At 40.3% G+C, this 17,344-nt stretch overlaps 1 protein-coding gene across 4 annotated transcripts in view; it reads left to right on the top strand.

Moving 5' to 3' along the window:
• The window catches only part of LOC128026863 (glutamate receptor 3-like), a 121,050-nt gene that overhangs the window by 51,889 nt on the left and 51,817 nt on the right, over positions 1-17,344 (top strand). For all 4 annotated transcript variants that reach the window (XR_008186556.1, XM_052614109.1, XM_052614108.1 and 1 more), the window contains exon 4: positions 7,200-7,387. Coding sequence is in view for 3 of the 4 variants with exons in the window: in XM_052614109.1 (XP_052470069.1) it covers positions 7,200-7,387 (188 nt within the window). In the remaining variant the exon portion in view is untranslated. The remainder of the gene's footprint in view (positions 1-7,199; positions 7,388-17,344) is intronic.

Below are 17,344 nucleotides of genomic sequence, written 5' to 3'. Positions count from 1 at the left end.
TCTAAAACTGAACGAGTCATAACTGTATAGAATGTACAATAGAAAACATGGGGTCCTCTACAGAAATTCAATTGGTCACTCAATCTAAGTTGCTCTCCAGAGGGTAGGGGTTGGCTGTGGATGGTGGCCCGTGGTACCTGAAAACAGTGATCAACAAAAATTACAACATACATGGCCTTTGGTTATCATGCAAGCTTGTTTCTGTCACAACAGATGTTGTGCTAATTGTGTATAATGTTTAGAAAATGTGATGACAGATTGGACAAAAGGATGTTAGCGATTGAAAAAAAAAAATGAAAATGTAATGAAATTGATTCACTTACTTTATTATCCACCAGGTGAAGATTGTCAAATAACACAGAAGAGTAATAGCACACTTTTTTATTAATGTGCATGGTGCAGTAATGTAGATGTCAAAGTATAGGGGTTTGTTTGAAAATCACTACGTGTAATAGAAGCAATATAGGTTTTTTTTTTTTTTTTTTGGCTTAAATACCACTTCTGATGACTTCTTCTAAACATGTTGACTCGTATTCCATTGGTTGAGAAAACAGGTAGTCCCGCCCCAGCTCATGCCACTGGTGGAGTGAGAAGTCAAATCTCTCAAACAAACACAATGTTTTGTTCGAGCCTCAAAATGACAGTGTTTACACTCTTCAGATTCTCAGAAATAACTTTAAACATACAGTACATGGGTATAGAATAATGTCTTAGATCAACTTTGAACATTAAACAACCCAGGTATTGCACAATATCACAATTCTCAACTTGTTAAGTATAGATTCACAGTGATGTATGTGTGCAATTTTTAAGGTTTCTGAATATATATATATATATATATATATATATATATATATATATATACATTTTCTTACACATTTAAAAATTGCACTGTGAATTTATACTAAGCAATTTTGACCAAACAGGAAATGACAGCTAGCGCTTTGAGTGCCATAGCAGATGAGTTCAGTCATATCTTTAGCCTGGAGCTGTGAATGATTCCATCTTCATCATGCTTTCAGAGCCGGCAGTGAAATCTCTCTATCCTCGTCACAGAGCGGATGCTAAGCAACCCTGCTCAAACAGCGCTCCGAAGGTGGCACAGCCGTCACGGCTCGCATCACAAACGTGGCTCATACTGACCGTGGCATATCAATTAGCCACCACGAGGAGCACAGGAGCAAAGAGGAGATTAGAAACTACTAAATTCAATTACAGCTGAGCCTCCACGGGTAATGCTTCAAACTTCATCTTGTTAAGATCTAGTTAAGAGTACAGAGGAAAGGACGTTTACTTACCACTGCATTCCTGCACTCAGATTTCTGCATCGGACTAACTGCATCTGTCTTATAGTGAGACATCAGAACATTACACAGCGAGAGATTCCAGTGAATAAGCATAGACAACATCAAACTGACAAACAAACACATGAGCAGCGTTTGAATCGTCTTCCCCAGAGGAAAACACCGTTGCTTTCACAGCTCACAAGACATAATGGAGCTCTCAGAAAAGGTTTAGCTTGCAACTTTCTCTGAGATGTTTCTCCTGGATTTTCAGTAAAATATGCTCAAAAAAAAAAAAAAAAAAAAAAAAAACATAAAGTGTTGTTTATTCTTCACTCTTTATTATCTATCTGTTGATAGCATAGTCCACATTATTTGGTCTTGGAAGTCTATCATAACTGTTTTCGCAATTAAATTATTTGGTACCTTGGAAAATCTGAGGACAGTGTGAGACATTGTTGAGATCTTGAAACTCTAAGGAGACCTCTGTAAGACGATTTCATCATGTTCCCTCAGTAGAAAGCTTGTTGGACCCGAGTGTCAGAGCAGTGTTGAGTTAAATACTATATGAATGAGGGGAAGACATTATCAAAAACAACCGAGTGATGCCAACCTCTGAGTGAATGTTTGGAGAGAAAGACGATGAGCCGCTGACAAAGTGCCTCAAATAGAGATGTTTCAGTCCTCACAGCCTGCAAATCACCCAGAAGGCATCTGTAGCACCGTACGCTCACCAGTGCTGCAATGCTCAGGGCTTTCACAGCGTATTAAAATGAAGCAGGCTCGGAGCGATGATTAGCACTTAGCAGTGCAATCAGAAACGACCCACACCGCCCACATTTCACCAGGCAAAAATTTATAATCACAATTCAGAAATCTTGTCGTCAGAATTTATGCTCCAGTCAGTATAACTTCCGCTGCAATCCCACCCAGCCGTGGTTTATTTACCTAAAGAAGCAAATGCAGTTTATGGGGGTCCACACAGGGGTCACGGAGATATCAATAAAAAACCCAGCCATGCCAACGATATCAGCGCAGCCTGTTCCACTCAAGCAGATGCAGGGGTTTTCTGGTCCGCTAATGTCCTAGATGGCGACTGGCAAGGGTAGAGGGCACGTCTGCTGTAAATTACCATTGGCAGAGACAGGGCTCTTTTTTTTTTTTTTTTTTTTGGCAGTGACTCACTACAGGATGCATATGCAAATAAAGCAGACCAGTCATAGAATCATTCCAATACAGTCTCAGAGTCAATTAACTTTGCCACTCTAATTAATTGTCAAAAACAGCTAAAAGAGGGAGAAAGCTGTTGTGTTTATTGATGGCTTGGGTCTCTGTTTATGGGTGCAGACAGCTTCGTCAGGCCTGTCGGAGCTCTGCGCTTCTTCCCCAGTGAGTCCGTCTCAGGTTTTAATGTCTGCGGAAAACTTTTGTGTTTTGAGCTGACTTTGAAGAAGTGAACTCTTCTAATTCTTAGGAGAATGTTAAGACAGATTTCATCTTTAATTTCCATACAAATGCGGATCCAGATGAGCATTGGGATCTTTAGAGGAATCTTCAATGAATTCCATTGTAGCCATTCAGATTCTGTCTGGCAGACAATGAGAGAGATAGAGTGCTTCTATTAATCATGTTTTTCAGAATAAATTGTGCATAGCGTTGTTATCTGGCTTTCAGTATGAATGGAACCTAACATTTGATCTGACTTTCATTTCACTATCAAACCAAGTAAGGACAGTCATATTTAGCAAACACTAAACACGTAACATTTCACATGTACACTAAATGACTGAATGTATAAAATAAATGGATCAATACCTTGTTAATACAAAGGCATTTTCAGGTGTTTATTTGTATTGTGTTGAGTTTTAGAGAAATGTCAATAAAATTAGTCGTACCATTTTTATTCTTACAGTGTATAGGGTTAATTTGTGGCTTTTTTTTTTTTTTTTTTGTATAGTTCTAAAGCTTCAGATCAGACCTGTACACTTATCAAGGACCAAAAAAACAAGAAAGTCTTGATTTCATGGGCATATGACTGGTTTATTATTATTACTGTAATTATTGTTTTTTTCCAAGCAATATTTAAATTGCAAATATTTAGGAATATTTATGGACATTAAAAAATATTGTACTTGTGAACCAAATGATGTTTACAAGTTATAAGGGGCTGTATACTCAACAGTGCTGCAATGCTCAGAATCTTAACAGCGTATTAAAATAAATGGAGATGAAATCAATGAAAAACATTTATCAGTTTATTCATTAGTTGACTCAGGTGTGTTTGATTAGAGTTGGAGCTAAGCTCTGAAGGACGATGCAATGATGTTAAATCTTAAACAGTGTGTTCAGTTAATGCTTTGCAAAAACCAGTGGGATGAATTTCTATTTATTTATGTATTTGTGTGTGTGTGTGTGTGTGTGTGTGTGTATGCATGTATTCGTTTATTTATTTTTTACAGGACCTTTGAAGTATAAACCTATGAACGCTACTCTTAGTGACGCATGAACAAAGACAGTAACAGTCAAAAATCTCCTTAAAATCTCCTAACCGATCCTTAGCGGTTTCCCAAGGGTCCTTTGTTGTTTCTTTGAGGATTTGATGGTATTCCAGCACTGATCTTCGGAGATCTCCTCGGGGGAATAACAGTGGAATTTCTCTTGAAATCCTCCTGTAACTCTTTACAGTCTAGTGAGCTTTAACAACTCTTCAGGAGTCCTCTGAAATCTCACTTGATCTGCCCATATTGCACTTGAATGGAAAAACTTTGTAAAGAGCAGCTGAACAGGACGGGTGTTTTGCAGGTCAGGTCGAAACCCACGCCTACATTGAAAAGATTATTTTAACCTCTGTCCTGTTTTATCGAGCTGTAGAGATTTGGTCAAAGCCCTGACACCCCTGATATCACACACTGTAGGTGCGAAAGCTGTTGATCGCATCCTTCTTTCATGCAGAATCTACACAGATTAACATTCTCGTGTTTATTCTGTAGCTCAAGATGCTGCACCACTCATCCAGCTGGCTTCATCAGTTGTGATCTGAAAATGTGATCTCTTCATACTTAGTGGAATCATCTGCAATAGTCATCTACTGTAGGAAGTCATCTCCTGTTCCACATCGATGGCCTCCTTAACCCTTCTCTCTGAAACGCTCTATGCTCTCTGTCTCACATCTTCATTTGACTGCCCTTGAGCATGTGGTTCTTGTCCTTTAGCTGCACATACACTGCTGTGTTTTGTCCGCAGGGCTCTGCCCTTCTGTGTTGGAACATGCACTCACACTGTGGTGCTTTGGTTTGCTGATGTACAGCTTTGGACGTTCCTCATCACAGAACTGCATGAGTGATGGTACTCTGTTTGTCCTTCACTGCATATATGATGAACGTCCTCTGTTCAGCCTGTTAGAAGTATGTGTTGTTTGTTGAAGGTCCTATGTAGTTTTTTTAAAGCTGCAGTCTTCTAGAGAAGGGCAGTAATGTTTCGTACATTTTGCTTTTCACCATTTTGGTCTTAATGTTGAACTGTTTGGTGGTTTTGACGAAGCTGAAAATGGTTTATCAAATCCAGTTGACCAGACTAGACGAAAAAACTAATAATAATAAGAAAGATTAAAAATATATAAGTTAACATGCTAGCTTAAGATATTGGATACATACGTTTATCATGAAACTGTTTAAAACATTTGTTGATATTATTATTACTGTTTTATTTTGATGACTAAAGACTGCAGAAATCCTTCAATTATTCTTCCCATTGACACCATAGTGTTCATATAATAATAATATAATTACATATATGTAACATAATAATTACTGTACTAATAATATGGCTTTCACAAATGTACTGATATTACTGTTTTATTTTGCTCTATAAAGACTGGATATTAGTCATATAATTTTAACTGTAAATAATTTCAATAAATTTATACAAGTACTGTAAATAATATCAATAGTATATATATATTAAACACTATATATAATTACTATCTTATTTTATTGACTTGAGACCGGACTGAAATTATGGCACTAAATACAATTATTTAACAGTAAGAGTAATTAACAATAATTATGTAACTAATTATGATATTAAATTTTTTTTTAAACATTATTAATATCACTGTTATTTTATCACATTTACTTTTTTTTTTTTTGCTCACACAGTATATAAAGGCCTTTATAAATGAAATGATAATGCTGGCAATTTTTTAAATATTTTTCCATTATATGTTGGCGTCCGTGGTTTGAAAATCCCTGTACTAGAACAATCTAAGATGACCTGAATAACATAGTCTCCACAAACATTCTCATGGCTTTGAGACTAAGTGAAAAAATCAGGATGGTACACAGCCGTAAGACCATTTTAGTTTATATTAAAGCCTCTCCACAGGCATACATCATGTTGACTGTAAATGAATTAAACTGAACTGAGTAATCCCTAACGTAGTGTACAGGTAAAAAATACAAATGCAGAGAACCCATTCTTCAAGTTCATTCTCCCATCGGAGCGCTGGAGAGTGCATGTAAATGTTGTGTATCACAAACCATAATTCTTAATTTTTAAGTCAATATCAAGGCACAGAAAAAGCAGTGCTTCCCGGAGATTGCTCTGAGCAAACACACATACAGCGCCTCATATATTATGAACTGGACACATTCTGCAGAAGAGGATGTCAGACGTGCTGAGCATCACATCTATTCATTCGGAGCCATCCAGTGATGTGTTGTAGTCGGGTCATATAGAGCTTTTTATTTATTTATTTTTTATTTTATTTTTTTTCAGAAAAGTCATTTAATGGGGTGGGGAGCAGTGCGATGGCAGCTGCATGCTGGGAGAGCAGACACAGGGCTTTTCACGCCACCTGGGCCGGGCAAAGCAACTGAGCCGTGCAAAGCCTGAATAGAGGAAGTGCAAAAAGAAGTTTGAGCAATCTGCGGTATAAAGAAGTTGCCAAAAAATTGACTTTGTTGCCTTCGTGCCTGTGTTCACCACCGGCGATAAGGCTTTCGAGGGGTGGCAGCACGTGATCTCAGCTCTGAATGAATGCATTTGCATAATCCGCAGTGAATTACTCTGGCTATCACCTTTAAAAATCAGCATTTTTTTAAATGCATGTTCATATCTGGAAAAAAAACTGTCAGAATATTCTGCTACAAAGTACAGTTGGTCTTTTCAAAAACAGTGACAAATATATATATATATATATATATATATATATATATATATATATATATATATATATATATATATATATATATATATATATATTGAAAGTTCATTGCTGCACACAAATGCATTTTAATACAATGATTTTGTTTTTCGTATAATGACATGTTTAAGGTACATTTCATTGTTGTTCGCTCATGAATATTTTCTATGTTTTTTCGTTGTGATACAGGAACTGAGTTAATCCTATTACAAAACAATTTAGGCCATGTCAGTCAATGTTCTTTAGAGAGAAAATGTGCATTTGGTTTATTAAAAAATCCATTGGAGTTATTACGCACAATCTTTAATATCTCAATGATGTTTTTCAATTGTAATAATTTTCATATTAATAATACCCCAACATTTAATACAACTATTTTATTTCTTATTTATGTATGCTGTAATTTCATAGCTGTTACTGTATTTTAACATCACTGGAATGCTGTATCGACCAGTCAGTATCCGGGACAATGCTATCTTTTTATATTCAACTCAAGTTACATTGCAGATGTTTTGTAACTGCTGTAGGTCAACCTTGAGATCTAATCCAGAATGACAAATTAGCAGTAATACTCTTTGTGTGTAGAAATAACACTTCATTTGTGGAAAATTGAAAATGCATGCTGAATATATTTTATGTGACAGCATGTCAACACCTGTAAAGCTCTGGAGTGTGAGCTAACACAAAAAATAAATATATTGTTTTCCTGTCAGGATTTTCCATTCTTCAAGCCATTATGGAGGCTGCAGTGGCAAACAACTGGCAAGTTACAGCGCGGTCAGTGGGCAGCATCACGGACCCCCAGGAGTTCCGCCGCATTATTGAGGAAATGGACAGGAGACAGGAGAAGCGCTTCCTCATCGACTGTGAAGTGGACAGAATCAATGTCATCTTGGAGCAGGTAAAGTCTGCCCGTTTCTTCACTTTCCTGACTGGTTTGACATCTCTTCCCTACCCATAAAGCCCTGCACTGAAGACACGTTCGTTTATCAAGAATCCAGTCCCTGATTTATTAATATTCCTGAAGTCCATCAGTCTACCGTGTCGTTTCCACATGGATGACCTGACAGAACTGTAAATGTGTTCTCCGGTCATACAGTTAAACTGAATGGGTGAGCAGATATTTGAGCACAACTGTCCTCTTCTCTTTGGTCTCTAATAGATTCGGGTGGCTCTGTTGGGGAAGGGTAATCAGCCCCTGAATTGGAATGTCCTCGTTAACGCTAATTAAAATGTATTAGCTTCAGTAGCACAAAACCTCCTCATTGAATTTTTTGTTTCGCTTGCCTTTATGAATCTGCTCTGCATCTTAATTTAATCTATAATATATATTTAGCATTCATTTACCACAGCATAAATCGGTTTCCTCTACTCTGCCAAATTGCCCAAATGGTGTTGTCATTGCTCTGTTTAAAAAATAAATGAATAAATAAAAAAGGAAGAAAGCTGCTTATTAGCATGCATATTACTAGCACATTGGCTGTTTATAGGAACTTAAAGCTATCAATGAGCAGTCAATGAGTTTACAAACATGTAGTTAGTATATTTAGTTAATAAGAACTACTGTATATGTCCCAAACTAAAGTGTGACCAAATTTTCTAGCACAGCATGAACATGAAACCTTGAGCTTGTGTTCACCACAGACTTTGTTTCAAGCATTTAATAAAAAAATCAGGACTTCAGGACGATGGAACAGTATTTGCAAAAATGCTAATTTTTGGGTGTTGGCCTAAAAAGATGTCCTCCCTGCAGCCCTCCATAATCTGCATTCATTCCAGAATTGTCTTTTTAATAAGTCATTGAAATAGTTGTACCTTGTCTCTGCCTCTGGCTGTACCTCTCCTAAACACTGCAGCGGGTGAAAATGAGTAGGCAGGAGAGGAATTAGGGATATTACAGCGGGAATCTCATGTTATTGCACACGTTTTTAATCCCTTTTCTGACCTCAGCTTGTATTGGATAAACTGGATCTAATTGAACTAATCTCCCTAGCCCTGCTGACACTGATAGCCGAGATAAGTTTCTGGACTGCGGTCCTTCAGAGACCTGCAGCGAGAGCTGAATCCCGACAGGAGGACCACGCTATAGACTTCTGCTCACCGTAATCCATCTGCATTTTGTGATCTCGAGCTGTTCGGCACAGACTGGGGATGGGAACCGGCCTCCAGAGGGTTTCAACAGCTGAGTTAAGCTTTGCGAAGAGCAATCGTGACAGCTTTTACTGCCCTGCTATACTGAGTATGTCAACCCATCGCAATAATTTATAAGCAGTGCCCTTGCAGTGGGAGCGCAGAGGGGCTTGTGCCTTTTCAAGAGGAAAACTAGCTTGTGATCTGAGGTTTAATACTCGAGATGTGTCATTTTACTCAGTGAGAGCATGACGCCCTGTCATAAGCAGAGTGACATTTCATGTGTAATTCTACTGTATGTGTGAATATGGTAAATAGTGCTGCAAAATGGTACAAAATGCCAATATCTGCTGTGTGAAGAATTTAATGCAATTACCAGGAGGATTTGTGTGTCTCTGTAATGATTGAATATGAGCATGCACATTGCTTGATTAGTCTCAGAGCATCTTTGCTGAGGCAGTGGCTCCACCTGGGCTTTCAGTGCGGACGTTTGAGTAAAGAAATCAACCTGTCCATCTTAATCTAGGGGAAATGGTGGAATGAATAAATTACATCTGGTACGAACTCTAAGATACAATATGCAGCACTAACTAAAAAGCCAGGATGTGTCGGGAGTGTGGGAGGAAAAATATTAAAATGCGTTGAGAGCCAATGCTTCAAAAAAGCCTTTCTAGATCTGCCACCATGAGCCATAAATAATAAGTCTCTTCAGAGAATGGAGATGTATGCTTGAATACATTCAGTCCATGAATTTTGAGGTAATATCACTGGCAAAACTGATATACAAATATAAGACCAAACAGGAAATAAGTGTTATATATAAATAAGAAATCCATAAAGTGCATCTGAATATATACTGAATATATAATCTGTATAATGTATTTGATCAAATACAAATATATTTGTAAATAAATGTAACCGATAATTGATTAATTTCTAGTTTGAGTTTGAGTTTGAGAATTCAATACCTGCATTATCTGTTGGCAAGGTTGTTGGTGGATGTTTCAGTGGACACAAATAAATTCCAACACTTCTGAAAATTGATCAGTGAAGGTCAGTGTAGAAATGGCTAATAACGCTTAATCAGAATCAGAATCAGAATGAGCTTTATTGCCAGGTATATTTACACATACGAGGAATTTGTTTTCGTGACAGAAGCTCCGCAGTACAACAGAATGACAGCGACAGAACATAAAACACATAATAAAAGAATAAAAAATACAAATATGTAGACAGTGAATGACAATATACAAATGACAATTGTAGGCAGGTATATTACAAAGTGAAGTTATGTATGTACATATATATTGTGTGCAAAATTTAAGTGTATACTAAGTATGTGTGTTAGATAAATAAAGTGTGTGTATATAAATATAAAGTGTAGTGTGTTCGCCATTATTGTCAGCTGTTCATAAGATGGATTGCCTGAGGGAAGAAACTGGTCCTGTGTCTGGTCGTTCTAGTGCTCAGTGCTCTGTAGCGTCGACCAGATGGCAACAGTTCAAAGAGGGAGTGTGCTGGATGTAAGGGGTCCAGAGTGATTTTGACAGCCCTTTTTCTCACTCTGGATAAGTACAGTTCTTGAATAGATGGGAGAGTTGAACCGATGATTCGCTCAGCAGTCCGGACTACCCTCTGTAGTCTTCTGAGGTCAGATTTAGAAGCTGAGCTGAACCAGACAGTTACTGAAGTGCAGAGGATGGATTCAATGATGGTGGAGTAGAACTGTTTCAGCAGCTCCTGTGGCAGGTTAAACTTCCTCAGCTGGCGGAGAAAGTACAACCTCTGCTGGGCCTTTTTTACGATGGAGTCAATGTGAATGTCCCACTTCAGGTCCTGAGAGATAGTGGTGCCCAGGAACCTGAATGACTCCACTGCAGTCACAGTGCTGTTCATGATGGTGAGTGGGGGGAGTGCAGGGGGGTCTCTCCTGAAGTCCACGATCATCTCCACTGTTTTGAGGGTGTTAAGCTCCAGGTTGTTGAGACTGCACCAGACAGCCAGCTCTTTTACCTCCTGTCTGTAAGCAGACTCGTCACCGTCCTGAATGAGGCCGATGAGTGTGGTGTCATCTGCAAACTTCAGGAGCTTGACAGAGGGGTCCTTAGACGTGCAATCGTTGGTGTAGAGGGAGAAGAGCAGTGGGGAGAGAACACAGCCCTGGGGAGCTCCGGTGCTGATTGTACGGGTGCTGGATGTGTATTTTCCCAACCTCACTAGCTGCTGCCTGTCTGTCAGGAAGCTGTTGATCCACTGACAGATGGAGGTGGGCACGGAGAGCTGATTTAGTTTGGGCAGGAGGAGGTTTGGGATGATCGTGTTGAAGGCCGAGCTGAAGTCCACAAACAGGATCCTCACATAAGTCCCCGGTCTGTCTAGGTGTTGCAGAACATAATGCAGTCCAATGTTTACTGCATCGTCCACAGACCTGTTTGCTCTGTAGGCAAACTGAAGAGGATCCAGCAAGGGCCCAGTGATGTCCTTCAGGTGGGCCAGCACCAGTTTTTCAAATGACTTCATGACTACAGACGTTAGAGCCACAGGCCTGTAGTCATTTAGTCCTGTAATTTTGGGTTTCTTAGGGATGGGGATGATGGTGGAACGTTTGAGGCATGAAGGGACTTCGCACAGCTCCAGCGATCTGTTGAAGATCTGTGTGAAGATGGGGGCCAGCTGGTCAGCACAGGATTTCAGACAGGCTGGTGTAACACAATCTGGGCCTGGTGCTTTTTTCCTTTTCTGCTTCCGGAAGACCTGGCGCACCGCATCCTCGCTGATCTGAATTGCAGGTGTGGGTGAGAGGGGGGATGCAGGAGGTGAGAATGGTGAGAGTGCTTGATTGGAGAGGTGTTCAGGATGGGTTGCATGAGCTGTTAATGGTGTGGACGGTAGTTTGGAGAGGCATTCAGGGCTGGTTGCAGGAGTTGTGAAGGGTGTGAATGGTTGTGTGGGGAGGCGTTCAGGGCAGGTGATGGGTGTTCTTTCAAACCTGCAGTAAAACTCGTTCAGATCGTCTGCCAGTCGTTGATTCTCTACAGTGCTGGGGGGTGGTGTCTTGTAATTGGTGATCTTCTTTAGACTTTTCCACACTGATGCGGAGTCGTTGGAAGTGAACTGAGTCCTTATTTTTTCAGAATAATTCCTCTTTGCCACTTTGATCTCCTTTTCCAATGTGAATTTAGCCTGTTTATACAAGACATTGTCCCCCTTCACGTAAGCATCTTCTTTGGCCTGACGGAGCTGTCTGAGTTTTGCAGTGAACCACGGTTTGTCATTATTGTAAATTAGTTGAGTCTTTGTAGGAATACACATATCCTCACAGAAACTGATATATGATGTTACGGTCTCTGTGAGTTCATCCAGATCGGTGGCAGCAGCTTCAAAAACACTCCAATCAGTGAGGTCAAAACAAGATTGTAAATCCTGCTCTGCTTCATTAGTCCATCTTTTTACAGTCCTTGATACAGGTTTAGCTGATTTTAGTTTCTGCCTGTAGGACGGTATAAGATGAACCAGAAGGTGATCAGAACGTCCCAAAGCTGCTCGTGGAACAGAGTGAAATGCATCCTTTATTGTGGTGTAACAGTGATCCAATATATTACTGTCTCTTGTGGGACATGTAACATGCTGTCTGTATTTTGGCAGTTCACGGGACAGATTGGCTTTATTAAAGTCCCCGAGAATGATTAAAACAGAGTCAGGGTGTTGTTGTTCTGTCTCTGTGATCTGATCAGCGAGTTTCTGTAAAGCTGAGCTCACATGCGCTTGAGGATGGATGTAAACACTGACCAGAATGAACGAGTGAAACTCCCGCGGCGAATAGAACGGCTTGCAGTTAATGAAGAGTGTTTCGAGATTTGAGCAGCACGTCTTCTTTAACACAGTTACATCTGTACACCACCGTTCGTTGATGTAAAAGCATGTCCCGCCGCCGCGCGATTTTCCAGTGGATTCTGATTCGCGATCCGCTCTAAACAGCTGAAAGCCCGGCAGATGGAGCGCGCTGTCCGGTATGGTGTCATTCAGCCAGGTTTCCGTGAAACACAGAGCAGCAGAGTGTGTGAAATCCTTATTAGTCCGAGAAAGCAGAAGGAGTTCGTCCGTTTTGTTGGGTAGAGAGCGGAGATTTGCCAGATGGATGCTAGGCAACGGCGTTCGAAATCCGCGCTTCCTGAGTCTGACGAGCGCTCCCGCTCGCTTCCCCCGTCTGCGCGTCCTGAAGCGCTTGATCAGCGCCGCCGCTCCTCCGATAACAACGTTCAGTAAAACGTCTGAATAATTGAAATCCGGAAAAACATCTTGTGGTGCGTTCTGCCGAATGTTCAGCAGTTCTTCCCTGGTGAAACTGATGGCAGGAATATAACTAAAGACAGGACAAACTAACAAAAACACAAAAACATATGCGGAGCTCGTCACGGAGGCAGCCATCCTGTATCGGCGCCAGCGAGAGTGGCACCGATGCTTATGGCCACAAGTTAATGTATTAAGTTTTGTAATGCTGTGTTAAAGGGATAATTCACTAAAAAATCTTTTTCAGAATTATCTCACCCTCATGTCATGGCAGAATTCATCTTTGAGTGAACCATTCATTTAGCCCTGCAAACAGATTCAGGCTGAAAAAGTAAGACTCAAAATAAAACAAAGCTCGAGTCATCTGACCTAAATCCTAAAGACTGGGGCCTTAAAATCTCTTAAAAGCTCACAGGCTCTGGAGACCATTTAACGTGTCACTTTAACAATCTAATGGGATTAGGGGGTTAGAGTTGTATTGCAGGAGCCAAACAGAGTGAGACAGAATAAAACAGGATTCAGGAACAGCCAATAGTCAAACAGAGTAAAGGAAGGTAATCCGAAATCTTAATTGAAAATGCACTTGAGTCTCTACGTTTGATAGTTGAATGTACTTAGTTTGCAGCTGCTGAATTAAGTACACAGAACATCATGTAAATTGTGTTTAGACATGGCTGAAACAAAGGATAACTGTACACAATGCACATTATGAATGGAAGGATCCTGTATTGTGTCGGTAGTTGCCGCAAAAGTGAAAATACACTTGGAATTTATCTATCCATCTATCCATCCATCCATCGATCTATCCATCTTGTTGTATTGCTTTCATTAACACTATCAGGTAGGTTTAGGGTTGTTATTTTCCAATACGATAGAGTATTAAACATTTAGTGACAGTCCCTGGACATTTGAATTTTGATCCACCACAATACACGTCACAAATTTTCTCATTTTTCCTATCATGCCATTGTTTCTGTTAGTTTGGACTCTGTGTTTCATCACCCTTTGCTTTTGGTCCGGCCTAGTCAACTCTACCCTGTGTTTGTGGATTATCTTTGTGTTGGATTGCCCATGTATTGGACTTTCTAAACCTTCATCTTCATCTTTGTGTAATTGCTTACAGTGCAGTGTTACAGAAGACTGAACCAACAAAGTGAAAGTAAAGTGGCATTTGTTTTGTGCTTACTTTTGTGTGATTCAGTGTTTTATTTTGTGATATTTTTTTTAAATGTTTTTTCCCCATCATGGACCTCCCTGCTGTACACCTCAGAGCATGTGAGCGAAGCCGAGATCATTATTCTCAGCGTCGCTTGCTCAACCCAGAGTGCCCCTTGATGATTTGCTAGTTATAATGCACAACGACTGCAGCTATATTTTCATGGAAATAAAGTAATGAATATATTTGATAGCATTCAACTATCAAATATACTTTTTCAGTTGTTGCATTTATGGCACTCTAAGGTACTGAGGAGCTTCAAAAAAGGGCTTGTTTTTAAATGAATACATTAAATGTAATAGTGTTTGGTAAAAAATGATTATAAATATAGGCTGTAATGTCACATAATGTTGGACTGAAAAATAACTGCAATTTATCAGCCTGTTACTTTAACTGATTTCATTCAAGAGGTTTATTATAAACAGAAAACAATTAGGCATATTAGAGGATTTTTTATGTCTGAGCAGAATCTAAGCGGTAGGTATTTGGTTTACCGATGAGCATGAGCATAACATGAGTGGAGCATTTGCTTTGTCCGTGAGCGACTGAGCAAAGCACACTGTCATAGAGCCTTTAGCAAGGAGAATGCTCCCTTGAGGAGCACATGGATGAGTTCCTGGGTCTCGCCCAACAGACTACCTTCCCAGAAGACTGCCTTTGATCATTCCTATGTGACGGCCTGAACACCGATACATGAGCGCAGTTGTCCGGGCAGAGTCCTTGAGGGAGCTTCACCACTTGACCCACCATTGGCCTCACGGACGCCAGCCCCACTCACAACCAAGTACCCAGCCAGTCACCACTCTCCTGCTAGAAGTGACATCCTGAGCCCACCGGAGTAGGAGAGAATGCCTCAGCCACAACATTAGAGCCATTGCCATGAGGAACAACCAAGTCTGAGGGCATCAGTGAGCCAGAGAGGACCCATCCGAACAGGTGTGCATGAAGCCTTTTCCATCCTTTGCCAATGGAATTCTCCTGCCACTGAGAGGACATTATTTTTCATTTTGGGGAGGTAGGGATTTTGCTTCCCCTGAGCCGGCCTGACTCTGTTAATCTGTCTGACTCACTGGTCCCACCCAGCCTCCCTCTTCCTCCAACTCTCCAAACTAACCTCAAGAGACTTGACCATTGCCTGTGGCTCTGCTCCACCTTGTTCCGCTTTCCAGACTCCTGCGTCTTCACTCCTCTCACTCTTGATTCCGGTGTGGACTATTGGCGATTCGGCCTTGCTGAGCTACCGCAGTCAATCGGCTCCACCTGGATCGGACTTCACCATGCCTCCAACCACTGCTTTCTGGTCCTCCGCCTATGGCCTGCTCAGCCCTCCCTCAGGCCCCACCTCCTTTCTCTGTCATTTCACTTCGCCCTCTGGCTTCCTAATCCCTACCTACATCTCAGGCAAACGTCGCTAAGGCTCCATTACGACCGCCAGGATCGTTGGCATCGCTCCACCTCCTCGGCTCTCTGTCTGCACACTGGGCTCCACCTCCATTGCCATCTTCATCTTCAGTCATTCTCATGGCAGCATGTGTTCCTATCATGCCTTGGCTCATCCCACCATCAACGCTGCCATGGAGCGTCATTCCGGCTGTGGCCTGGGCACCTGACATCACGCTCAAGGCCTTTCCCTGGCTTTCATTTCCATCATAACCCTGGAATTTGTTGTTTGTCCTCCTCCCAAGCATCCTCCTGCATCCCCCTGCCTGTGTGTGCCAGCCATTTGCAAGTAAAGACTAAAATGCTAACCATTTTAATAATTTAGTATAGCACCAAAGTACAACAATTTATGAGAATAACAACATTATTATCTTAGCATATATCTTAGATGAAAAGCCAGGTTGGTGTTGAAAAGGCTGCCATTAGTGTCATTGGTCCACTTGATCATTTACATTTACTCATTTAGCAGACGCTTTTATCCAAAGTGACTTCCAAATGAGGACAGTGGAAGCAATCAAAAACAACAAAAGAGCAGCAAGGGCTTTTATATAATAAATAAAAAGAAAATGGATAGAATAGAAAAGGAGTGCTAAAGTTAGAGGGTCAAATAAAGATGGAAGAGATGTGTTTTAAGCCAATTATTGAAGATGGCTAAGGACTTAGCTGCTCAGGAGTTGGGGAGGTTATTCCAGCAGGAGGGAACATTTAATTTAAAAGTAAGTTCACTTGCAGAATGCAAGCTTCTATATAGGGCACGTAAGTCTGAGGTAATGAATTTGGGTAAAGGGTAAAGGAAAATCTTCATTTGAAGATTATCATGTTCTTCTTAATACTGTATATATATTTTTGAAATTATCAATAACTATAACAAGTGGAGGTTGGTAACATCTATCAATAGTTCTGCCTTTCTTCGTGAGAAGTGATTTTTTGGTCCCATCAAATACTTCAGGTCATCATCATCTAACCAAAAACAGAATAAGTCATACATTTCTGTGTTAGATAATGTTTTTGGAAGAGTTTCAGACTCTAATGCAGTCATTGGTTTCCACTTGGATGTAAATGTACGTTGGATTATGCTTTTCATTTTATCAGCCCAATGTAGCAATGGTGACTTGAGTAGAAACCAATATTAAAGGTTTCTAATGTTTCAGAGTTAACCTGGATTCAAATCCATTTGCACAGGCTAGTGTATTTAGTTTGTCTTTTGGGCAAGAGCCAGACCTGCTCAGTTCACAGAGGTTTAAATTCAAAGCAGCTGAGAGGACAGGAGAGGTACAAATTCTCCTGCCAGTTAATTAGAATGTATCCCTCTGGGATCACTCCGGCTTCTAACCTGCTCACATAAAAGCTAGCTTAAGGGAGTAGAAATGAAGATAACTGAGTGTTCTAGAGAGCTTTTGGAAAGCATTTGAGGCCATTTGTCCTCCCCCAGCCTCAGACCTCAATGAGTTTTGAAGAACGCTTATTGATTGGTCATGCCATGAGGTAAGAGTTGGAGGAGGAATTGATGATGCTGCAGCTTTTTAGTTACCCGAGCTGCACTCAAGCAGTGAGTGAGATAAGACAAAACCTGTGCATGATGGTTTAGACCCACTTCTGTTTTTGGATTCTGAATATTTTTATGGTTCTTACACATTGTTTTTTCCTATGCATTGTTTTTTGTTTAGTTACAGTGCAACACTGCAGTTAACTTTTTAGTAGTTTTTGTTGTTGTTGTTGTCGTCGTTGTTGTTCTCCATAATGTTCTTTAATTAATTCTGCTTCAAATGCATAACATACACA

This window comes from Carassius gibelio, chromosome A14 (genome assembly GCF_023724105.1).
Source record: "Carassius gibelio isolate Cgi1373 ecotype wild population from Czech Republic chromosome A14, carGib1.2-hapl.c, whole genome shotgun sequence".
NCBI lineage: Eukaryota > Metazoa > Chordata > Actinopteri > Cypriniformes > Cyprinidae > Carassius > Carassius gibelio.
The sequence above is the reverse complement of the archived record's forward strand: the minus strand, read 5'-3'. Positions and strand labels throughout refer to the sequence as shown.